General features: G+C 39.8%; 2 protein-coding genes across 3 annotated transcripts in view; one reads left to right on the top strand and one right to left on the bottom strand.

The window, feature by feature from the left end:
- LOC139762905 (uncharacterized) overlaps positions 1–13474 on the bottom strand; it is a 138072-nt gene extending 124598 nt beyond the window's left edge. The window contains exons 1-2 of one of the 2 annotated variants that reach the window (XM_071688147.1): positions 13365–13474; positions 9199–9393 (exon numbers count right to left, since the gene is read on the bottom strand). The gene's annotated coding sequence lies outside the window, so the exon portion shown is untranslated. Of the gene's footprint in view, positions 1–8351; positions 8597–9198; positions 9394–13364 lie in introns of those variants that run through there. The other variant, XM_071688146.1, reaches the window with a different exon arrangement.
- A 486-nt stretch (positions 13475–13960) lies between these two features.
- On the top strand, positions 13961–26775 carry LOC139762902 (BTB/POZ domain-containing protein KCTD9). The gene is made up of 10 exons (XM_071688142.1): positions 13961–14144; positions 14612–14733; positions 15589–15725; positions 16669–16777; positions 17170–17321; positions 18658–18881; positions 20786–20981; positions 21683–21816; positions 22353–22514; positions 23619–26775. Exons 1-9 carry the CDS (start codon positions 14097–14099, stop codon positions 22476–22478), a joined length of 1248 nt encoding a protein of 415 aa, XP_071544243.1. The 5' UTR covers positions 13961–14096; the 3' UTR covers positions 22479–22514; positions 23619–26775.
- The last annotated feature ends 696 nt before the right edge of the window (positions 26776–27471 follow it).

Below are 27471 nucleotides of genomic sequence, written 5' to 3'. Positions count from 1 at the left end.
GGTAGACATGGCCTTGCCCACCTGGTAGACATGGCCTTGCCCACCTGGTAGACATGGCTTTGTCCACCTGGGAGACATAGCCTTGCCCACCTGGTAGACACGGCCTTGCCCACCTGGTAGACATGGCCTTGCCCACCTGGTAGACATGGCCTTGCCCACCTGGTAGACATGGCTTAGCCCACCTGGTCGCCATAGCTCGACCTCCTACATCAACAGCCATCAGCTAAACTTGACCAGCTACACTGTGTTCAATACCTAACTACTCTTCAAATACCTCTCACTTTTTACCAACCACTAAAACATTTTTGACGAATATTCACAGCTTTGTATAGAGCAAATCATCAACCCGTTTTTTTTTTTCCTAACTCGTTTTCTAAGTCTAAAATTGAATCATTCTGGACTTATCAAGGTAATATGTTACCTTGGGGGAAAAATACCAGAAATTGCAGGTAATTGTCCAGGGTACTTTTAACATTTGAGTCATTTGAATCGTAAATCATGTTAGGTTAATTCTAATTCAGTCCAGAGTACAGCATCTGTTTACACACTCACACACACACACAATTTCAACCATCAATGTCACATTCCCAGATCAAGTGGACACCATCCACAATACTGACTAGTTTTAATAACACTGGGCAAGTGCGAGTGACATCTTCTCATAACACTACGACAATAAATGATAAGTGAGGAGGCTTAACGCAGTCAAGGGTATTGTTAATGTGTGATAAACCAACTTATATAAATAAACAAACACAAGAAAACCCCAGCTAACTTGCGAGAACATTGTCTCGGAGAGCAAAAAATGGGTATGTTTGAAGGAATAGTGGTTCCAACAATGTTGTATGGTTGCGAGGCGTGGGCTATGGATAGAGTTGTGCGCAGGAGGATGGATGTGCTGGAAATGAGATGTTTGAGGACAATGTGTGGTGTGAGGTGGTTTGATCGAGTAAGTAATGAAAGGGTAAGAGAGATGTGTGGAAATAAAAAGTGTGTGGTTGAGAGAGCAGAAGAGGGTGTTTTGAAGTGGTTTGGTCATATGGAGAGAATGAGTGAGGAAAGACTGACCAAGAGGATATATGTGTCGGAGGTGGAGGGAACGAGGAGAAGTGGAAGACTAAATTGGAGGTGGAAGGATGGATTGAAAAAGATTTTGAGCGATCGGGGCCTGAACATGCAGGAGGGTGAAAGGCGTGCAAGGAATAGAGTGAATTGGAACGATGTGGTATACCGGGGTCGACAATGGATTGAACCAGGACATGTGAAGCGTCTGGGGTAAACCATGGAAAATTTTGTGGGGCCTGGATGTGGGAGGGAGCTGTGATTTCGGTGCGTTATACATGACAGCTAGAGACTAAGTGTGAACGAATGTGGCCTTTGTTATCTTTTCCTAGCGTTACCTTGCGCACGTGCGGGAGGAGAGGGTTGTCTTTTCATATATATATATATATATATATATATATATATATATATATATATATATATATATATATTTGCAGGGAAAAAATATTGCTATTAAGTGTCTGTTTACATCCGAGTAGTGTGCGCTGTGCGTTCGCTTCCCGCACAAACGCGTTTCCAGCGCACGCAACCACAACCAGCGACCAATCTTCACGCAACCACAACCAGCGACCAATCTTCACGCAACCATCCCCAGCGATCAATCTTCACGCAACCACAACCAGCGACCAATCTTCACGCAACCATCCCCAGCGATCAATCTTCACGCAACCACAACCAGCGACCAATCTTCACCGTTTACGTAAACAACAGACGCTGGGGTATACATCCACCAACACAATTAACTTTACGATTAATCTCTGCTGCTCTGGGGTGAGTTAAGCGAACCTTACATACGTTGACTTATGTAGAACTTCCACTTTGCTTCCCATTATTCCCTTTCATTATCTTTACAGTCTCCTGTTATCAGAATAAATAAATAAAGTTTTCCCCGGACGTAAACCAACCTATTCATGTTACTACCGTACGTTCAACGTGACTCAACATTACTATGTGGCCTCCACACAAGGTTCTTCTTGTGGTTTTGGTATAACGTATTGTTCTCTTGTTATCGTCCTGATAATAATGTGTCCACACACACAAACACACATGGGACCTTCGTGGTGAAGTGGTCAGCGTTATCTGGGCCAACCACGGGCCCGCACTGGTTCGAATCTCGAGCTGCGGCAGTCGGGGCCCACAGCCAACCCAGGCGGCTCCTCCTCCTCCCCTCGGGGGGAGGGGGGGGGAGGACAAGTAGAGACAAGATGGACATGAGACGTGGTCTAAACACTGGCGTCTCATTTACCAGCACTTTAACCCGGCGCCCTGCGTGTCCGGGGACAGGGAGGCGAACCCTGGCCCTCCCACTTTCACCGAGAGAAGACATTCATGCCAACCATATCAGTAACCTACTGTGTTTCCACCTTTCTTTTTTCATCAATTCTGATTTCTTCTGGGTACAGAGGGCAATAATCCTCAAGGATTAGGTTTATCTATCTCTATTCTAATTATCGTATATCTTTTTTTTTTATCTTAAACCATGTTTATCTATCTGCTTTGTTTATCTATCTGTTCTTTAAAATGTTTATCTATACGTCTTTAATCATTATGTTTATAATTTTAATCATGTTTCTAATTATCATGTTTATGTTTTTGAATCATGTTTATCTATCTGTTTTCTAATCATCATGTTTCTCTGCTTTAAAATTATCATGTTTATCTATCTGCCTTCAAGACACTGAATATATATATATATATATATATATATATATTATATATATATATATATATATATATATATATATATATATATATATATATATTTTCCAAAAGAAGGAACAGAGAAGGGGGCCAGGTGAGGATATTCCCTCAAAGGCCCAGTCCTCTCTTCTTAATGCTACCTCGCTAACACGGGAAATGGCGAATAGTTTGAAAGAAAGATATATATATATATATATATATATAATATATATATATATATATATATATATATATATATATATATATATATATATGGATTCAAAAATATCTTCTGATACTGCATTCAGTCGGGGTTAACAACAGATTGCAAAATAAACAGAGTTAACATAAATACATAATAGCCAGATACACCAACACAGATAGGAAAGATAAGAGGCAGATATCATATACACATGTGTACAAACTGACCACCACAAACAACGCTTACGATCTTCCGTCAGAGGAATCGCTAGAAAAGAAAAAGAAATGGCTTGCTCGTTCGCTGGGGAAAACACTCGCCAGACAGACGTGCGTCCGTCCTCGGTCTTGACATTCTCCAGCGACCATCGCGGTCCCCAACACACACACACACACACCATCACAAAAAAAAAACACAACCAAACCTTGGCCAACAGCTCGGGCCATCACAACAACATATACTGGTGTTTTACAACTTTATATATATATATATATATATATATATATATATATATATATATATATATATATATATATATATATATATATATTCCTATGAGTCCGCGGGGGAAAATGAAACACGAAAAGTTGCCAAGTGCACTTTCGTGTCATAATCACATCATCATCAGGGGAGACACAAGAGAGAAATATAACAGTCAGTTGATATACATCGAAGAGACGAAGCTAGGACGTCATTTGGTACATATATAATCGAATTTGGTGAAAACGTTGAGGGGGTGGGGGGGGGGGAACTCGCGTTTATCTTTCACGAATAATTAATCTAATTCTTGTTGCTGACGTTATAAACATGTTACGTGTCATAATAAAACACTTCATGATATCAGGACGACCAAAAAAAAATATATAAAATAACGGGAGACAAACTACAGGGGGAAAAAAATATTCCACAACTGCCAATTGATGTGAAATATTCGTTTTGATTCAAGGTATTTGGGCGAGCCAATAAATCATCAAACGTACACATCTATCTATATGAGTTTCTTAACTACCTTAAATTACTATAACCACAACTCCACCACAAACTACAGTTCCTGGTAAATTTAATATCTATCCATAAAAATATGAAAACAATGACAAATTACCAAGTAATATGAACAAATATTTGATAAAATACAAAAACGTGGTCGCGAGGGATTTTCAGTTTCATTCTCGGGGTCAAAAATGACGTGACCTTTTTTTGACCTTTTTGACCTGGTCTAAGACCACACTATCATATCCCAGGGTCGTACCCTAGTGTTTCGTAGGGGGGGAGGGTCATAAACAACGTGTCTTCACTGGGTAAGGGGGGTATAACTTGACCTTTGACCTCCATTACGTAACGAGGGGTACGTGTTCTAGAGGTCTGTTGTTGTGATAAATGACTAGGTACACTTTGGACATGAATAACCCACTAACGAGTCGAACCACGGAATGGGGTAAAATCATGCTCTCCCCTCGAAAATGGTGGTACGACCCCTTGAGCACGACGGTACGACCCCTTGAGCACGGCGGTACGACCCTTGAGCACAACGGTACGACCCCTTGAGCACGACAGTGCGACCTTTGAGCACGACGGTACGACCCCTTGAGCACGACGGTACGACCCCTTGAGCACGACGGTACGACCCCTTGACCACGACTATTCGACCCTTGAGCACGACGGTACGACCCCTTGAGCACGACGGTACGACCCCTTGACCACGACTATTTCGATCCTTGAGCACGATGATACGACCCTTGAGCACGATGATACGACCCTTGAGCACGACAGTACAACCCTTGAGCACGACGGTACGACCCTTGGCTACGATGGCCTGGCACCTGAGAGTAAGGTTAAACGACCGGCCAACATACCAACCAAAGGGTCGTACCGTCGTGCTCAAGGGGTCGTACCGTCGTGTTCAAGGGGTCGTACCGTCGTGCTCAAGGGTCGTACCGTCGTGTGCTCAAGGGGTCGTACCGTCGTGTGCTCAAGGGGTCGTACCGTCATGTGCTCATGGGGTCGCACCGTCGTGCTCAAGGGGTCGTACCTTCGTGCTCAAGGGGTCGTAGTCATGGGTGACCCCCAACCAACCAACCCCCCACCTTCTAACATGTACACATGACCATTTTCTACTCAAATTTCTGTCATCACTCCATTACACCATCGGTAATTCAAGCGTGTGTGTTGAAGCGACTTACGAACTTACTTCTACGTTCACGCTAATGATCAAACTACCATTCCAGTGAAACAGGGTCATCACAGAGAGACTCCTGATCTAATCACACTTCAATATAAAGAAGTCAAATGGCTCTGATGTCTGACCTATATCTCTTGAGTTGAATCCCCCCCCCCCGGCTGATTTAATTTTTAAGGTTAATAAGCATAAATCTACATAGAGAAGCATCTAATTCCACAGCACCATTCGATATTAACTGGCTAATAACGCAATTAACTGACCTACGTAACTTATACAATGGTGAGCCTAATCTACTTCCATATAACCAGGTGTTATATGGCGAAAATAAAAACGTAAACACATCCAATTAAAATGACAGATGCACACACTTGCCCCCCTCCCCCTAAATAAATAAATAAATAAATAAACACTGCAGCAATATACTTTAACAATGAGATAAAGAGATAAACGAAGCCAAAACATGGACCCCATCCTAAGCTCACGACCGTAACCTGGACACCAAGACTCGTGGCGAACACCATTGCCAGCGAAGACAGACAGACACACACGCATCGCACTTTTCCCTCATTCGAATCCCGCCCACTCGCGATGCCTCTCAAAGTTCATGTGACTAAGTTCGGTTCGTGCGAACCGAACTTACAACCGGTTGAATCACGACCCCCCGCCCTAACCCCCCTTTGAGAACTCAAGCTTGGGGTCGTAACATCGTATTCATAAAGGTCGTAGTAACTCCTAGCTTCAACCTAACTTACTCTGCTACCTTTCGTAACTCCTAGCTTCAACCTAACTTACTCTGCTACCTTTCGTAACTCCTAGCTTCAACCTAACTTACTCTGCTACCTTTCGTAACTCCCAGCTTCACCCTAACTTACTCTGCTACCTTTCGTAACTCCCAGCTTCACCCTAACTTACTCCGCTACCTTTCGTAACTCCTAGCTTCAACCTAACTTACTCTGCTACCTTTCGTAACTCCTAGCTTCAACCTAACTTACTCTGCTACCTTTCGTAACTCCTAGCTTCAACCTAACTTACTCTGCTACCTTTCGTAACTCCTAGCTTCAACCTAACTTACTCTGCTACCTTTCGTAACTCCCAGCTTCAACCTAACTTACTCCGCTACCTTTCGTAACTCCTAGATTCAACCTAACTTACTCCGCTACCTTTCGTAACTCCTAGCTTCAACCTAACTTACTCCGCTACCTTTCGTAACTCCTAGATTCAACCTAACTTACTCCGCTACCTTTCGTAACTCCTAGACTTCAACCTAACTTACTCCGCTACCTTTCGTAACTCCCAGCTTCAACCTAACTTACTCCGCTACCTTTCGTAACTCCTAGCTTCAACCTAACTTACTCCGCTACCTTTCGTAACTCCTAGCTTCAACCTAACTTACTCCGCTACATTTCGTAACTCCTAGACTCAACCTAACTTACTCCGCTACCATTCGTCTAGTTGTCAACTACTTATGGCTAATTTCGAACATTAGATCCTCAAATAATCTTCAGCGCTCATTTCACGTTGACGAATAACCTTACTGGTTCGCAACATAACACAACACAATAATCACATACACCTGATATCACTACAATAACAACACGTTCCACACATACACCACACACACACATAACACATCCCTCACACAAACATACACCTCACACATACATATACCTCACACATACACACACATACACGCACACATACACCTCACACATACACACACAACACACATACACCTCACACACACATACATACACACACCTCTCTCACACAACAACACACACCTCTCTCTCACACACAACACACACCTCACACATACATACACCTCACACATACACACACACCTCACACATACATACACCTCACACATACACATACACACACACCTCACACATACACACACACACACACACACATACACACACACCTCACACAGACACACACACAATGTCCAGGTAAACCTGACCTGACCCCCCCCTAGTATTTCACATGTCATCCCACCGCCATGACCTGATGATTCACGCGACCTGTGTGTGTGTGTCGACCTGTAGCCTCCCTCAACCAGCGGTGACCTGGAGTCCATCCACACTACTTGACCTTATCTAACCCCCCCCCATCACAACAGCAGGTCATGTGACCTGACGACGCAATGTGGGGGGGGGACCTCCAGCAAACAGGCTGGGGGGGGGGGGGTGACACCAACAGCAGTCAACCACCGGGCAATATCACAATTGCGAGAGACGTATCATAACCACCACCACACACGTCACGCGTCTTGCCCCGCCATTACAACCCTGGCAGGAGAAAAACACAAAAACCCTCCACTATGGTAGCCAAAGACCATTCCACGTCAAGAACCACCAGGGTCAGGCCACTTGTAGCTAAAACACCAGGAGAGAGAGAGAGAGAGGGTCTATCATAACGACTACGGGGTAATTACATGACTTTTAATTACACATATACATGACGGAAAACCTTCCAACAGACCAAGAGCATAAGACCTTTTAACCACAGGCCAAGGTCACACAAGACCTGAAAAGACAACAGACCAAGGGCAGAAGACCTTTTAAACCACAGGCCAAGGTCACACAAGACCTGAAAAAAGACAACAGACCAAGGACAGACCTCTATATAACCACACAGACCACATGGGGGGGACATAAACCCTACAAAACCACACGGACCAAGGACAGACCCCTATATAACCACACAGACCACATGGGGGGGGACATAAACCCTACACACCACACGGACCAGGAACACAAGACCTTAGCCACAGACTACATACCCGAGACACAAGGAGGACCTGAAAGCAACAGACCTGTTGACACAGACCCCCCAATACAGTACCTACATATAACACCTCACCTTTACACACCTTGACACCTCAATGAGTCGTACTTCAGTCGTACCTCCTGAGGGAAGGGAAGGCAAATTTTCAATAAACCCTACCCTACAAACCTATCCCAAAGGGCCTCTTGCCTCAGAGACCCCCCAAGAGGGCCTTAGGTCTACAGTGGTCCGTCTCCTGACTGACAGTGTAGGTGTTATACAACACAAGACACAGCTAAACGTGTTTTCTTCATCTTCCTCAATTTTTTGACAGGCAAGCCACGGGGCAGCGAACGAGGGGGTGGCAAAACGTAAAAACCAGCTTAATTAGCTTCATCCTAACCTCACTGTTTCTGATCACCAACGACAGATAATCGAATGCGTAATAATAGTAGTTCTTACCTCAATGGCCAATCTGAATCCTCCTCCTTCGCTCCGCTCGCCTACCGCTACCACTGCATTTTTACTCGCTAAATACACTTAACACTATCAACACAGTGCTTTGACTCACTGACGATCACCACACTACGCTTATATATCTCATGGGATGGGAAACATGGTGCTACCATCTCTAGTGATCAAGCGCGACACCATAAATTACGGAGAGACCCGTCTACACATCCACTCACTGGTCGCCATATTTGTTGACTACCCTCGCCTCTTGTTGACAGATGGCAGCAGTGGGCTCCCCTCCTCCTCCTCCTCCACCACCTTCCTCACACCACCACTTCTCTCTTCATCAATATCTTTTTTTGAGGTTGGATTTACCTCACGACCAGGCCTAATTAATAACCCACAATGACAAGAGATTAATTCGCCAATGGCTAACAGCGGGAGTTACACAACTCCATGGAAAAATATAACAGCAAACATATTGTCATTATTATCCTATCCCCATTTTATCTTTTTTCATCTCACTTCACTATGAACTTTAATGTCAGCATATGCTCCCTGGTGTCACTCATCGACATGATGCAAGACCTGTTTACCTAATTATAACTCACAATCAAGGGGTTTTCTCCCACTGAAACCCTCCTAAACAATTAGTTTTTCCAACAGAACAGTTCCACAATACAATTGGCTAATTTAACGAGCCCAGAGTGTCATTTGGGACGATCATTTCGCAATTTACAATATTTCTCTGTTTCGTAAACAGGGTCACACACCACCATTACACTCTGCTTCAAATAATATCAACTCATATGTAAACCAGGTAACCTAACCCACATATGAACATCCTTGAACCTACCTTGAACTTCCAACAGGTAATTGGCAAGTGGGACGAGCGGGTGGTTAAGGGTAGTTCTCTGGGGTTTAAATCATAATTGCCAAGGTCACTACAAGTCTTGAACACCTTTCGTCAGAAGTTTGAAGATAATCCTATGGCCACATACCCTTTCACATGGCTATGGCGCTGAAATGTCCAAATCTGTAGCCTTTTTTGCTGGAATGGAGAAATAACAATACTTATGAATACATAGACAAAAACATACTAAAGATTATAAAGCAAGAAAATTAAGTACATATCCCTGCAATTAAAACTTCAAGCTATGAATTGAATATTCATATTAGTGTAATACCACAAATAGACATATCTAACGCCAAAGTAGACCCCAATAATTTCAACTATGTCTAAATTATCAAAGGTGTACGTAGGGAAATAAAAAAATTGTTTCATTAATACCTTGAAAATCAGTTAATTCTCGAGACTCAGCAATAATTCTGGGGGAAAATATATATTTGCATGAAGTTCTAAGGGCATATCTAAGTGATAAACTGGTATACATGGATACGTAAGAGGTTAAATGGCAAAGGCATCTCTCTCTCTCTCTTCTCTCTCTCTCTCTCTGTGGCATTTCGTCTCGTTTACTACGCCAAGAAGTCAAGATCAGAGAGAGAGAGAGAGAGAGAGAGAGAGAAGAGAGAGAGAGAGAGAGAGAGAGAGTGCGCGCGTCCATTTTCTTACGTTATCCCTCCTACATACAGAGGCGGTCGTACGTTTTTCGTTGTGAGGGGGGTTTCAGTATTACGTAATCCACAAGCAAACCAGACGCACACACAAGAGCTCTCGCGTTTTCCTTCATTTCTGTTCGACCTTGAACGATCTTACGCGTTACATAACTGCTTACGAATAGTGTCAATATATATATATATATATATATATATATATAATATATTGGCGATGGGAATGAATAAAGGCAGACTATGAATTATGTAAGTGTATATATGTATATGTCTCTCTGTATGTATATATGTATACGTTAGGATGTATAGGTATGTATATGTGCGTGTGTGGGCGTGTATGTATATACATGTGTATGTGCGTGGGTTGGGCCATTCTTTCGTCTGTTTCCTTGCGCTACCTCGCTAACGTGGGAGACAGCGACAAATATATATATATTTATATATATATATATATATATATATATATATATATATATATATATATAAATATATATATATTGTGGATTTAGGGGTAAGAACTGCGATAATCATTTGTTTTTAAAAGTTTGAGAGACATTAAGATGGTAAAATAAATGATATATCTGCATACAATTGCCACAACTGGCATATTTTTTTTTTTTTTAGCATGCTGGATAACTGTCTACACCTGACACGTTACCATGAAAACACGAAAACCAAACATTTTACACAACGAACGGGGCCATGTGCCGGTAATACTACCCCGAGCACACACACACACACACCTGACCTGTGCCAGTTATGGCACCCCGAGCACCCCAACACCTGACCTGTGCCAATTATGGCACCCCGAGCACCCCAACACCTGACCTGTGCCAGTTATGGCACTCCGAGCACACACACACCGGACCTGTGCCAGTTATGGCACCCCGAGCACACACACACACACACACACACACGACTTGTACACCACCATCGCGTTGTACAAATACGTACAAACAGGTTTAGCGTATTTGACTGTACGACGTGGAGTGAGGAGGTGGACTGCATTATATCGAACACAGGGGGTGCCAAGAAATGTCAATTAACCCTCACAGGTGATCAGCATACTCAACACAGTTCATTAGGTTTGGATCCAGGTGGCTAATTGGCTCCCGGAACTCTCCTATATTCTAATGAGGGTTCGATTAATGCTTAGACAAGGACGGAGGCAGCTTCTGAAAAGTGGGGGGGGAAGGAAAGGGGGGCCCCCCTCTGCAGGAAAAGCTTATATAAATAGCAGTGCCATACAAGTCAGTCTAATCAAAAATTGGGGAGTGAGTCCCCTGCTTTTCAAAATGGAGGGATTCACCCCCCCATAATTAATTCCCCCTCCCTCACCCCAGCTACATAATTAATAACATACATAATTAATAACGGAAATTACGATCTTATTGATTTGCTCAAGATCTAAATGCCATTATTCACGCTACTTGAGTAGGTTTCTCGCCATTACTGGAGAATCATTCTCCTGGTTTAATATTTATATATTTATCTATTTTGCTTTGTCGCTGTTTCCCGCGTTTGCGAGGTAGCGCAAGGAAACAGACGAAAGAAATGGCCCAACCCACCCCCATTCAATATATATATATATATATATATATATATATATATATATATATATATATATATAATATATATATATATATATATATTCTACGTACTGAAACTCCACTTGGCGTGTGCGCATGTGCTATCTTGAGAATTGCTTACGAATATGGCAAATCTGAGAATAATCTAGGTTAGGTAAGATAATGACTGTGGTCGGCAAAATAGCCAGAAAGTAATAAGGAATTTCAAAACACCAAAATCATGGTCGGCAAAATAGCCAGAAAAATGAGGAATTTCAAAACACCGAAAACACATGGTCTGCAAAAATAGCCAGACAGAAATAGGTATTTTTATAACACCGAAAACATGATCACCTTTTTAAACTACTTTCTAAACATCTTTCTAAGCATTGTTTACGCTACAGGACGTTGTTAAGTGTAAACACCATCAAACAAGAAGGTTTAAATATTGTGGACAATTTATGATCGTCATGTTAACATTCATATCATGAAGGAAGTGGCAGAATACTGATGCCTTCTGACCTTCACATTACACACGAACGAAAAACCATCCTTCATGCTCCAAGTTCACACTGGTATATACACTTGTTTACATGATATTACAAAGTAAATAAGTAAATACACTTGTTTAGAAGTTATTGCAAAGTAAATACAGAGTTGTTAAGATATTACAAAGTAAATAGAGTTGTTACAAAGTTGGGGCGTTAAGATATTACAGTCAAACCTAACCTAACCTAGCCCAACCTAACCTAACCTAGCCCAACCTAACCTAACCTAACCTAGCCCAACCTAACCTAACCTAACTAGCCAACCTAACCTAACCTAAACTAGCCCAACCTAACCTAACCTAACCTAGCCCAACCTAACCTAGCCCAACCTAACCTAACCTAGCCCAACCTAACCTACCGAAACGTAACATATCGTAACCTTGCCTAACGTAGCCTAGCCTAACGTACCCTACCGTAACGTAGCCTAGCCTACCATAACGTAGCCTAAACCTAACCTACCGTAACGTAACCTACCCTAACCTAACGTAGTCTAACGTATCGTAACCTAGCCTAATTAACGTATCCTAGCCTAACGTAACGTTACCTATCCTACCCTAACGTAACCTAACCTACCGTAACCTAACCTACTGTAACCTACCTAACGTAACGTAACCTACCGTAACCTAACCTAACCTAGCGTAGCCTAACGTAACGTAACCTAACCTACCGTAACGTAGCCTAGCCTAACCTAACCTACCGTAACGTAACGTAACCTAGCATAACCTAGCGTAGCCTAACGTAACATAACCTAGCCTACCGTAACGTATCCTAGCCTAACGTAACGTTACTTAGCCTACCCTACCTAACGTAACGTAACGTACGTAACGTTACCTAGCCTACCCTAACCTAACCTAGCCTAACGTAACGTTACCTAGCCTATCGTAACCTAACCTAGCCTAACTTAACGCATCCTAACCTAACCTAACCTAACGTAATCTACCGTAACGTAACGTAACGTAACCTACAAGTATGGTTATCTTTCCATCATTTATGGTCAAGTTGGATCATGTTTTCTTCGTGACCACAACAGTTGTGGGGAAGGCGCTATGGCCGCACACTTGACTACATTTACATTTACACTCATTTTAACACATAATCGAACCATTTTCTTCTTATAGTCGTACTACAACGCAAGAAGAAAAACCGACGCATCGTGTCATGAAGACAGGATCAAGTTTTTGAACCTTTATTAGGTGAATAACGAGTAAAATATGCATAAGGTATCAAATATGGAGTAGATTGCCCAAGGGCCAGTGAATCACGTATATCTTTACCATTATCTCTCACTTGCCGCCAATTGCACTCACATACATACGATCTTAATACCATCTTACCTCTGCAGGTGATGCAGTTCGTTTATCCAGCGCCATTTTCACGATTTTAGGTAAAGTTGATAAAGTTGGCGCCCAACCGGTTTCTCCCTCATGATCCAAATGTGGCTCCCTGACCCCCGAGACCATCAGGGGTCAACTCAAAATTCATGATGTCATACATTAGGTGTTGTACAGTCTGGCTCTGCTATCTTTTTGAGCTAAATGATCGATTGCTAATTACTTGGTGGTACTCCACGAATTTTTGTAGTACAGCATCCTCTTTCTTAGTCTTCTGGTTATCAATTGAGGAGAATTTTTCATTATTCGTGTAATAATAGTTGAATTTTATTCATAATTCCTGATTTTTTCAAATATTTTTCGAGTTTGTTCATAAAATTATTTATATTTGGTCGTCTGACTTTATGTTCGGATCATTCTGACTTGAAAGAAAGGAAAGACATAACATAAAAAAGAAAAATAATATTAGATTGTACCAGAAAGTGTCAGTAAACTAGTGGAAAACAAGATATTGATAATGAATGCATATTAATGACGTCAATGCTTTTTCCATGACTGCTTTAATGACGTCATTTCCAATTCTCCAGCTGACGCCCGGGACAGAGGACAACACCCATCTTCTCAGGAGCTTCAGCTGGAGTTAATGTTTACTTTAGAAGAATTCCATTATGTCGCTTTTATAACTTACATCTCCGTGACTTTGGACCGTGTTGATGTTTAGTAAGAACCTCAAGCATGAAGAGAGTGATTCTCTTCAGGAATGGCTCCGGGGTTGATGGGAAGGTGAGGAAAAACAGTTTGTCACTTGTATGGGGTCGACATTAGACCTCTGTCCAGGAAGTAATTCTTTATCTTCCAAGTTCTCTTTCATATTAATTACTTTCTTGTCTTCCATTAACTGCTGAGAAATGTGATGTAATATGGATACACTTGATAATTGTTTAACCTTTTCATCCCATGGAAACGACTGGTCTCTGGAAATGGCTCATTTGCTGGAATGTATATAAATAAACACATAAACCCACACAGTAAAAATGTATATAAATGTCCTTAGTTACTCTATTTTTATCTGGCATTTTTGGAAGAGCAGGAAAAGGTTTGTTCGAAGCGTTCAAGTTGACTGAAATCGACCCAAACTCTCTGCTCGACCTGGTTTAGCCGTGGACTTCTCTGTTCCAGAATGCTGTCCTACTGTGAACGTATTGGAGATATATTGTTGGAAAGATATTGACCATTATCGTCATCAACAGGTACTGTTGGTGACCCATTCCCTAGAGGAACTGTTTGCTGGAGCATCGCAGAAGCTGGGAATCCGGGCCACGCATCTCTACACACCCCAGGGTGGACTCATAGATGATATTAGGCTCATTAGGTGGGGAAGAGTTCTAAATTTATTGGTCGTAATGTGGACACACTTTTTGTAGCAATGGCCATTTTTTGTGATTTTGATATAAGAATTATTTTCCCTATGTCTTATAATTTATTACTCCGTCATTACTCTTTAAAAACATGAATTTATATTTTTTCATCTTTTAGAATGTTTATATTTTGTGGTACAAGGTACAGGATCTTTTGAAATAGTGGAGTGCCTTTCATAAATTTGTTGCCCTTATTTGAACTCGTTTTGGGATTTCATTTTAGCGAGACTGATAGACATTAATTATATGCACAGTTGAAATGATGATTAATGGGAGTTAAGGAAAATCTGTGTAATAGAGTATGTGAAAAGTATTTTAGAATGATTTCTGAAGAAAATGGGAATGATATATTAAAAGGAAACTAAAGAAGTGATTATCTTCTCTCTGTTTATCTTTCTATGTCTATGATGCCTGTACCCTTTTGGAACTCCCGCAAGGGATTGGCCATGGCAAAACAGTCTTTGAAACTGGTGAACTCTCGTACTGCTTCTTAGCTTCGCCCTTAACAAGCCACTGGCAGGGGGCAACTCAAGCACAGTGTTTTCAGAGGCTTCTACGTAATGCTCCCAGTTGATTATCTTTCATAATAGTAATGCTGGGTCTTCCAGAGGGGTTGGGTTTATTGCTTGTTTTAAGTGTTGGTGGGAGAAATGGTGAACTCTTTTCCTGTATCAGCTTCTCTCAGTTATTTAACTTATGAAACTTTTTTTTTACAAAGATGGCAACATCTTAAAGAAAGCCTTTGAATGATCATCCATCTAGATACTAACTTATTTGTCTTTTTGATATCAGAAATCTTGTATTTGCAGAGATGATGACATCTTATATGTATCTGAGGGGGAAGACTTCCAGCTGCCTGTTCAGCCTGGCCCGGGAGTACGACCGCCCGGCCATGTTGGGACCAGGATGACTGGCATGTCTGTAGCTGGGCCATCAGCATCTTGCAGTTAGTATCTTTTGGCCTTGGTATTGTGAGCAAACGAGGCCATTTCTCCATCAGTTCCTGACGCTACCTTGCTAATGCAGGAAATGGTGAACATGTATGATAAAATTTAGGTATTGCTATATCCTTCATTCTGTCTTGGAAGCACATGATTAACATCACAAAGTCCGTTTCCAGAAACAAGGTATAGGTGCTGAAATTGCTTATCGTTTGGGTATTTGTTTCACATTTATTTGGGTCTTATTCACCCCAGTATGAAGTGCTGTATACATATCTAGGGTGGCTCTTCCTTCACTTAATTATCCAAAGTGGAATCAGAAGCCGTCAGTCTCTTTAATTCTTAAGGCATTACCTTCTTCCATCCATCCCTCTGTTTGCTCTCATGTTGCTGCCATTTCCCTGTTGTTTTACTGGTATTATTTCATCCATTGCTGTCGTAAGCTGTCGGCTGTGTCCTTGCCACTAAGGTTTGGAGCCATAGCATGCATCTGGCTGCTGCTACCTCCAGTTTCTGTGTGGAAACCAGCTGTGCGAGGATTGACCATTATGATGCTTCTTTCCTCGTACAGCACAGTTATGGAATTTTCTTTCATTTTTCCTTCTAATCTTTCTGCCTTTAAGAGTTAGGCCTACAAACACCTCAGGCATTCTCGTATTTTTGTGTTTTATTCACCCAAGATGACCATGATTGTGATATGTATTCTTCCATGTTATTTGCTTCAAAAAAAAGTGTTTTGTTTGTGTATTTTAGATGACCTTGGATCAGAGGAGGATTGTTAGAAATTTCCATTGTTAAGTAGATATGAATCATTGTAGATAGGAATGCGTGTGGATTATAGATATTGTTTGAAAGTGTACTAACCAGAAGAGAAGTTACAACTTTGAAACTATTGTTATGATTTGCTTGACACAGTTCCTTTTATGCAATTCTGGTGTATTTTGTCAGGTGGGGTGTCTGCTACAAATGGATGGGTCACTCTTAATGTGGGAGGTCAGATCTTCACCACCACCCGTGCCACACTAGTCACTAAAGAACCAAACTCGATGTTAGCCAAGTAAGTCTGCTATTTATACAAAATGGGGGAAAGGTCCTCTCCTATAGAACCCCATATTTTGAACCATCCTATACCATCAAATTGTCTTTTAAACTCTGTAACCTGCTGGCTTTCACCATTTCCTTGTTTAGTCACTTACACAGCCTTTACACTAAACCAGTACTTATTTTCTGCAAGTGTTCTGTGATTTAACTGAAGAATTTTATGAGCAAAGCTGGCTCTTATAAAACATCACTCCTTATTGAACAGTGATTGTACATTGATGGTTTGTTGACTTGTGGAGAGATTACTGGAAATGATATATGTGAAAAGAAATGATAAACCACATTTTTTTTGTCGTATCAGGTATTTTTTTTTTGCATTCGATATCTTCAATTGATTGTGTTTTCCAGAATGTTTAGCTCTGAGGACAGCAGTTTATTACCAAGTACTCGGGATGCCCATGGGGCATATCTTATTGATCGTTCATATACCTATTTTGAGCCTCTTCTTAACTACTTGAGAAATGGGGCCTTAATTCTTGACCCTGGTATAAATCCAGAAGGTAAGTTATATTCAACTCTTGTACTACTTTCAGTGTATTTCGCATCATCCATCTGTTGCAAAGCGTAAACTCTGCATGTCTTTCCATCTCTTAACATGATGAGTGCTATTCTCAAGCCCTCCCACATGCAAAATCCCATCTTAAGTACTTGTAGGTAGGTAGGTGCTCAGGTATATGAAGCATCAGTGAAGTTGATGAAATATACTGACAAGCCAGTGTTATTGCAAGCCCCCCAAGTACGGGTCTAAAACCTTTGTATGTTGATCTTTCTGTTTGGCATATTCATGAATTTCTTTCACTCTTATTTAGTGGTTCATTGGTTATATAACTCAAAGGGAAAATTAATATATGTCTGTTTTTCTTAGGAAAGTAAATCACTTGTTATGAGTTACTTTTGTTCTGTTTTTGCTCTGAAAGTATATTTTGTGTTATTTACATGCATGATAAAGAGTATACCCAAGAAAGAACTGTATTTCTTTTTGTCCTTAGATTTTATAAAATCATTATTTAAAAGTTTTTGATTATCCCTAGGGATATAGGAGAAAGAAGGCAACCAAGAGGGGCAGGAGTAGGTGGCTGGAAATTCTCCCCTCCTGTATTATTTTCCAAAAGAAAGAACAGAGCAAGGCATCAAGTGAGGATTTTTCTCTCTAAGGCTCTGTCATTTGTTCTTGACGCTACCTCACCCATGTGGGAAATGGAATGCCTGTATGAAAAAAAAATTCAATAATGATTTGAATATCAATAATTGATCATTGCAGGTGGGCCCTGCTCAAGAATTGCTTTGGGTTGCTAGTAGTATTAAGTATGGCTCTATACTCTGTACATACTCTCTTAATTTTGTAATGTAGCAAACAGCTCCAACATTATCTGTGGATTATTTTAGTTAATTCCTTTTTTATAATGATTAGCCTTTCTCTTTTGTATCAGAAAGGAGCCTTATGATAATCAAGTTCTCATTTTGAAAGTTCATGGTGGTTAGGAAAGAAAGATTTGTGATACTGACTCATTCCATATTTATGCCAGTCAGTCTGTTATTTACCAAATTTAGAATTCTTTCTACTTAATTTCTGTTATGACTAGACTCTTAAGGTCTGAAATAATATATTGTGTATTGTATTTTGTTTCTTTTACTTCTTATGTCATCTCTTTATACACTTGACATGCAAGTCAAAAAGTGAGATTAGATGTATATCTCTTTTCAGTGGTTAGGACCACCATCTTTTCAAGGCACTTAGGGATTAATAGAATGCTAAGTTTGCTAGTTCCACTTCATTTCTTTGGTCCATTCATGATTGGATATTTTAAGATTTTCCAATAAACGTATTTTTTATAGGAGTATTGGAGGAAGCACGATTTTTTGGGATTGAATCTGCTGTACCAGTGTTAGAAGCATTACTTGCTTGTCGTGAAGATAAACGGGATCTGGAACCTCTCAACAGACAGCATGTAGTAGAGGCACTTATCACCACACAACACAGAGATGAACTCAGATTTCAAGGGGTCAGTCTACGGGGAGCTGACCTCTCTAAACTTGACCTCAGAAATATAAATTTTAAGGTGTGACATTGTTCAGTTACATTTGCATTTGTGCTTGCTCAGTATTTCATTTATATTAGAATATAGATGTGACATGCATGATGAATTTTTGTCTAACAATTGTTGGTTGAATATGCTATCTTCCCTGTTTTGCACGGGATCTTTTCTGAGAAGATTATGTGAAATGAACTTCTTTTTCCATGAAATGAGATGGGATAAATTTCAGGACCTTGGTCTAGTTCCAGTATTTGCACATCTGTGTCACAAATACAGATATGAAATCATACATAATATACATGATTAAACATTTATTGTATTAATTGGAAGGTGGTAACATTAGTTTGGAGGGAGCTAACATTCTAGTGCCATATCATTTTAGCTTACAAATCTTTGTCTGTTTTTGTGGTATTTGATTTTGTGAATGTAATCGATCATGATACAGCCTCACCTATATTTTGCATGATTTTTGAGATATTTCTCACTTAAACATATATTTTCAATATGATATGAAAAAAATAGCAAATATACTATTCTGCGTTTTCTTTATGAATTTAGATCCCCTTAATCAGTCTTTCTTCACTCATGCTCTCCAAATTTCCTCAACATTTCAGCCCAGCCTAGTCAACTCTGTCAGTAAGATTGTGCTTACTATCCCGTGGATTTCTCTAACATTGTCATTTGTTAATTGATCAAACCATCTCATTTCCGTTTCTTCCCTCTTGCTTTCTTTTGTAATTAAGGTCCAAGACTCGCAACCATACAACTATTTCAGGACTCCTATACCCTAACAGATGCTAACATCTACACACTCATCAGTGCCCCCTAGGATCCTCTCCCACCCTGTGACTCACTTCAGCCCCCATGGATATAGCTATATGGTGCCACGTCCACTTCCATGTACCAAAAGCACTACACTTGCTCACGTTCCTTTCCTTTGACACTTAATCACAGACCACCCAGATTCTCTGCTACACTTCAGTAGCTTACTTCCCTTCACATTTACTCTAAACTTTCTCTTTTCACACTCTTTGTTACCAGCTTCTGAAATTTCTTTATGGAGTTTGTCTATCAGTTGACATGATCTTGTTAGCATAATAGCTTCAGAACAGTGCATCATAGAAATTTTGCTTGTAGACCATAGGCATTCCCAGTGGAGGTGATGAACTGGCTAGATTTAGGGGCTTATAATTCCATAGATTTGCATATTAATTTAGCCACATTTTTGTATTTGTTTCAGTTGCCATACCTAAGGAGCACTGAATGATGGGAAATTGATATATGTCATGTAATATTATGCAGAGAAAAGTGTTGTCAAAAATATTTTGCAAATTAATGATTTCATTATCATTATTTTTAGTGGCTTTGTATTTAATGGTGACTAGATGCCAGGCATAATAGGTGGTCATAGTATTTTACTTCATGAGTACAGTTATTTAGGCATCCTTTGGCAATTATCAATAATACTTTTTTTCTTGTGCTTGCATGAGATGGATCAGTTCACAGAATAATACATCTCATTCATGTTTATGTATAGTGTAATTGTTTGACCAGAGTATTTTACACTGCAGCAATGCTTCATATCTTCTCTTTTACACACGTTCTTTGGTAAGCAATTGAGGCTTTTCCCTTCCACCTTTCTATCACCACATCAGATACCTCCACTGAATATATGCTGCAGTCATTTCCTTAGCACTTTCCCTGTATCATCATTTTATTCATACAACTATAAAAGGCATTTTTCTTGTCTCAAATCAGGCTTTTTGTTAGATTATAGTCATTGTCTCGCTGTAACAGAAGCATAACAGTGCAGTTTGTATTGTATTTCATTGCGAATTATCAGATGATTGTGAATATTTGTAAGGCTACTGATTATTATCGCTGAATTTGTTGGTGAAAATGTAAATGCCTTTTTGTTTTGTGGTCAGTTTGCAGATTTGTCTTTGTGCAACTTAGCTGGTGCAAACTTGAATGGATGTTGTCTGGAACGTGCTAACCTTTGTAATGCTAATCTGGAAGGGGCACAGTTGCTTAATGTACGGCTCCTCTGTGCAAATCTTGAGTCAGCAAATTTACGGGCATGCAACTTTGAAGACCCAGCAGGGACACGGTCAAATTGTGAGGGTAAGTTGCTATAAAAACTTTGCTTTATTATTACATGTTTCTTTCTATGCTTCATTTGGTTAATGAAAACTCAGTATAACCTCCAAACATCATTTGGTTATTGATACCTCAAGATAACCAAATATATGTACACAGTAGTGTTATCTTTCATTCATGTATCTTTCTTAAATTTCATGTTACTCTTTGGAAAACAAACTTTTCCTCTCCTTGGAGATGACTTTCTTTGGCTTGAAAAATTCTGTCGTGAAGATTAAAGGGATATGATGCCAATGCATATTTCCTTGAGTAAGTTCAGAGCTACTTTTATGTGGATGCCAGGAATATATGGTATTCTACTGAAGTAGTAGGTACTAGGTAGGAGCATTAGATAGAAATATTCATTATGAACCTTCGGTAAAGGCCTCTGTAAACCCTGTTATATTATAGACTTTCCCTCTGCCATTGACCTGTTAAGGGTGAGGCACTAAAGGCTAAGAGACAGCACTGAAATTCTCTAGTTATGGAGACTGTTGCTGTGGCCAACCCTTTGAGGGAGTTCCAATTAGAACAGGCATCAGAGATATAGATAGATAGACAATTTAAAGTGTTATCCTGCTGGGACTTATTTAGTGTTGTTAGTTTTCAAAATGTTAACCTCCAGGATTGTGTTTTGTCAGTTAAGGTGTGTACTAGCAAGGACCTGTCATGTGGATTTCTTTAAGGTGTTAACCTGCGGGGAGCTGTGCTGGAAGGTAGCATGCTGGCTGGAGTCAATTTGCGAGTTGCCACTCTCAAGAATGCCAATTTGAAGAATTGTGATCTGCGTGCTGCTGTCCTTGCTGGGGCAGATCTAGAGGTGAGTTAGTCCATTATCAAACAAAGCTGTGCATCCTGTGCACCTATTATTTTTCTCTCTTCTTTTTGACACTGTGATACAAATGTTAGGTATGCATGTGATTAAAGCCACATAGGGGTAGCAACCTTACCCTGATGTATGCCTGTGGGAAGGGGGGGGGAATTCATAGACCTCAGAGCTTTTGATATGCGAGTTTTATAGATAATCATGTATCTAGGAGGCTTTGAATTGGCACAAAGGCTGACTCTTTGGTAAATCATTTCATAATATAAACACAAGTCTGTGTACATTAAAACTTTTTGTGCTGTTTAGTATATTTGATTCCGTTCATTGCCCCATGAAATTTTATATTCTTTTCTCAAACCTCTTACCTCATGATGCCCACTGCACTGATATTGCTTTCCTTTGTATAACCCATCACTTTGTTGACTTGTCCATATATTACTTTTTCCTTTTTTCAGTTAACCTTATAGACATCAGATGAGAAATTCCCACTATGTCTTTCTGCTCATTTCATCTATCTATCTCACTTCTAGAACTGTGATTTGTCCGGGAGTGATCTACAGGAGGCAAACTTAAGAGGAGCCAATTTAAAAGATGCTGCATTTGAGCTCATGTTAACACCACTGCACATGTCACAGACCATGACCTGTGATCTTTGATGACTTCCGGCAAACCCAGCTACCAGTAACTGCCAGGTTAGTCACTGTCCATCTCTCGTTAAATTGGATAGTTATGCTATATAACCTCAGGGCTTCTTTTTATCAGGCGGAAAGCTTCATAGCTGTACTTGATATAGCGGCAGGGAAATGATAGACTCCTGTAGTCTGTCTTCCTTTAAAAGGCATGTGGCATAAAACAAGAAAGTTTTGCTGTGCGAATATGACCAAGAGGTTATCCCTTCTGTGCTTCCTCTGTTACTACATTTGTCAGTGACAAAGACCAGGTGGCCCATTATTAAAATAAATTTCTTGATAAGTTTAGGATGGTGCCAGTTTGGGGCCATTGGAAAGTTTCACATGGTATTTAAGAATTCGCACATTACATAGCCAACAAATAATGATGGATTAGAAAGCAAGTTTTTACACAGGTGATGCAAAGCCTAACCTTCCAATATTGTAGACATTACCAGGACACTGATTAAACTTTCATCTCATGACCTACATCGTTTTATAGCCATGGCAAATTCAATGACGGAAATGTTTGGTTGTATATTCAGATGGTACTTCACATTTACGGGACCAGCCATAAGTTCTTAATTTAACGCTAATTGCATAAAGATAGATGAATGGAAAAATGAAGACCCAGTGATTTACTGGCTACAGTGAAAGGGTTTGTGCTTCTGTTGGAAGAGACATTTATTTTTGTGCTGATGATACCTGGGTAATGAAGTCCTGTTATGTATTTTATTTTTCTTGGTAGAGGAAAGTTAAAGGGAGGTTTCCATGTTGTATAAAGGCATGGTTGATGAGGTTAACAGGATTGCGTGCTGACCAGTCATTTGTTTCTGTTGTTAGGAATTTAAGAATGAATAGTGTGTTGACTTAAATTTTGGAAACTTCATTCTGTTCTGCCATCAGTGAGTATCACTCTGTTTCACTCTCACATTGCACATCATATAGAGTCAGAACATGCCAAAATGCTTTCCTATGCTCTATATCAAATGGCTTTTTTAAATCCATAGATGTGATATAAATTTTTTTGCCAAACCTTTTTCCATTCCCTGGTCTATAATTACACAAGCTCTTCATTTGTTTGATGTGTTTCATTTAATGTGCAAATGCTATTCTCTTTTTTCACAGTGTCTTTGAGATGGAGAGCATGTTCTGTTCATGTGAGGGATGACTTGGTTTATATAAGTTAACCAATACGTGGAAGCCAAGAAAGCTTGTTGGAAGACCAAACTAGGCTGTGAGGAATTAAAAGTAAGTTAGGCTGCTACTGAAGGCCTAGTATGTAATGCATAATTCTTATTTACAGAATGTCACTTTTTAACTGGTGGATTATGATTATATTACAAACAAGGATCTTGTGTGGTGAATAATATGCTGCACTTCAGAGGACTGCCGTTTGATGTTAGTACACAATGCTGTCAACTATTGTGTTACATAGAAGGGAAAGCATCTTGTACCTTGTCCCTCTAGGCCTCAGATTTGCTTGTTTTTCATGGCAGAAACTTTATACCAGTCTGAAGGTGAATTTTTTAAAGGTTGATAACTTGGACATAAATAGATATGTATATATTTTTTTATACCTGCTTGCCTGTAAGAAGTCCTATAGATTGAAATATAAACTACTGTCCTGGCCAGTGGAAGTGGCATTGATACACACTAAAGGTTTCAGATGGTGAACGAGAGGAAACCTCAGTTGATCAATGAAAGTGCGTTGTCATCTAGTCATTTAGAATATGAATAAGTCACATATCTATACCTCCAGATAAGTTTATATTTATATAAATTTTCTTGTAAAGGTTCTCTGGGTTAAAGAAATTATTGCAGGTGAATGTCTTCAGAATATTACTTAAAACTTAGAAAATTATAGATCTTGTGGCTTTGTTGCCCTTGTTTGTACATCAAGGAAATTATTTTTTAATTATTAGAATCATGGACTCCTTCAAGGATAATGTTTATTGTAGAAACTGAGAGTATCATTGAAATTCTTTAGCAGAGCACTCCAATATTCCGTAGGAGCTTGATTGATGTTTTCAGTACATCTTCTAAAATACTTTATGAGATCCAACTTGTGTGGCATACTTGGCACTGGCATTATTGTTTTGTGGGGATAGTAGATGTAAAGTTATGTCCAGTATTCAAAGAGCCCCAAGATATGAAGATGTGAAGAATAGAAGAAGCCTTCATTGTTCCTTGTCACATTAGCAGATTATCATTAACTATAGATAAAAAAAATCCTCCTTCCGTAGAGGATATGTTCAGCATTAGGCCACCTGTTGTATAATTGAGCCCCCTCTATGGGGTTCCCACAACACAGGAAGCCAGACACATTCACCAGGTGGAAACCACAAAGTTGAGAAGTGCGATGATGTGTATTTGCCTTTTAAGGGTTAGTGCAGGACAGTTGAGCTGTCAGCATTTAAATGTCAAAGTTGCATATTGGGCATGTGGAGATTGAGATGAGTTGATGTTTATATATATAGGAGATTGAATCAAATGAGAAACTGCAAAAGTTGGTTACTGATTTGGAAAAGTGTGTGAAAGGAGAAAGTTGAGAGTAAATGTGAATAAGAGCAAGGTTATTAGGTACAGTAGGGTTGAGACAGGTTAATTGGGATGTAAGTTTGAATGGAGAAAATTTAGAGGAAGTGAAGTGCTTTAGATATCTGGGAGTGGACTTAGCAGGAAATGGAACCATGAAAGCAGAAGCGTCTCAGGGTGGGAGAGGGAGTGAAGGTTTTGGGAGCGATGAAGAATGTGTGGAAGGAGAGAACATTATTTTGGAGAGCAAATGTGGGTATGTTTGAAGGAATAGTAGTTCTAACAATATGATATGGGTGCAAGGCATGGGCTACAGATAGGGTTGTACGGAGGAGGGTGAATGTGTTGGAAATGAAATGTTTGAGGATGTGTTGTGAGGTGGTTTGATTGAGAAAGTAATAAAAAAGTGTGGTTGAAAGAGCAGAAGAGGGTGTTGAAATGGTTTGGATATATGAAGAGAATGAGTGAGGAATGATTGACAAAAAGGATATATGTGTCAGAGGTGGAGGGAACAAGGAGAAGTGGGAGACCAAATTGGAGGTGGAAGGATGGAATGAAAAGGATTTTGAGCGATAGGGGCCTGAACATGAAGGAAGGTGAGAGACTTGTAAGGAATAGAGTGAATTGGAACTATGTGGTATACCAGGGTCGACTTGCTGTCAGTGAACTGAACCAGGGCATGTGAAATGTCTGGGATAAATCATGGAAAGGTCAGTGGGTCTTGGATGTGGATAGGGAGCTGTGGTTTCGGTGCATTACATGACAGCTAGAGACTGAGTGTGAACGAATGTGGCCTTTTATGTCTGTTTTTCAGGCGCTACCTTGCTGAAGTTGGGATAGCAATATTGTTTCCTGTGGGGTGGAGTGGCACTGGGAATGGATGAAGGCAAACAAGTATGAATATGCATATGTATGTTGATATGTACATGTGCATGTATGGGCATTTATGTTTATCTTTTTCTTTTAAACTATCCGCCATTTCCTGCATTAGCGAGGTAGCGTTAAGAACAGAGGACTGGGCCTTTGTGGAATAGCCTCACCTGGCCCCCTTCTGTTCCTTTTTTATATATATGATTGGATGAGCCATTCTTCATTTTTTTTTTCCCAAAAAAGGAACAGAGAAGGTGGCCAAGTTAGGGTATTCCCTCTAAGGCTCAGTCCTCTGTTTTTAATGCTACCTCGCTAATGCGGGAAATGGCGAATATGTATGAAAAATATTATTATTTTCATTATTATACTTAACTGCTGTAGAAATGACATATTAAAAACCAAGATTGAAAATATTCCCCTTGAATTTTATACTTCTCTTTTCTTGCCTTGGCCATGTACCTAACAGCTCTGATTTTAGAGGCTTTACTGTTATGTTTAACTGATAACTTGAATGTACATAAAAATGTAATTATTTGGCTAAATACAATATTGTAAATAACTATACATATTGAAAGTATGTGTAGTATGCTACATATGCACATAATACTGACTTAGGTATGATGAGTGCTGATTTGAGATGTAGTTTTTGTCACTGTCCTATGCTCAGTGCTGGTCACTGGAGTCTAATGGCCTAAGGCTATAGGTTAAGAATTTTGTTTTTACCAAGTAGAAGTTGTTGTGATATTATATTAGTGTGAATTTTTGGCTTTTAATATACTGTTTCCTGTAACTTGAAATGTGAAGCTAAGATACTCACTTTGTCAGAATTGAAAATGTAAAGATGCATCACAGCTCTGAAATATTAAGTTTACATCCAGCTGGTCATTTTTTTCAATAGTAAACCTTGAAATATTTCAGAATATAGAAAGATTAGGAACTGTTTGAAAGGATAAGAAATTTATTCAAATGAATCTTTCTGTATAACAATCTGTTGGACAACGTAGAACTAAATGAGTTTCCTTGTTACTTATACACTTTATTTGTAGCTACATGTTACATGAAAACTTCTGTAGGCAATTAACAGCCCCATCCTTTTCATACTCTGGTTTTCTGGTCCTTGATGAGTTGCAAAAGCTGAACCTGTAATCTCTCCAGTACACTCACTTTTACGGCACATATTTACTGCTTGAACTGCCTCCGATTCTTGAAAAGAAGCGATTCATTGATCTTTGATAACACACGCTTCAGATACCTTTGCATAATTCATAGCTGGCATTATGCTTACAATTTTAAAGTGTTCCTAACCTTTAGACAGGAACCTGGCAAGTCCCTAGAAAAGGTGAAGTCATCCACCAGTGTCTTGTCAGTTGTTTAGGTTGCTATCTCTGGTCTGCCAACAGACCCAATAACATACATAAAATTCATCTTACAGTAGGAAGTTGTACATGTAAATGTTCAGAGCATCCTGCCATGTAACAGTAGATTACGATCCACAGCATTAGCTAAAAGGGTTAAAAGAAAACATAAATGACAGGGTCTTTTCCTTTATTTAACTCAAATCTTCCAAAATAAA

Source organism: Panulirus ornatus, chromosome 45, assembly GCF_036320965.1.
Source record: "Panulirus ornatus isolate Po-2019 chromosome 45, ASM3632096v1, whole genome shotgun sequence".
Lineage (NCBI taxonomy): Eukaryota > Metazoa > Arthropoda > Malacostraca > Decapoda > Palinuridae > Panulirus > Panulirus ornatus.
Note: the sequence above shows the minus strand (reverse complement) of the source record. Positions and strands in the feature narration are given on the sequence as shown.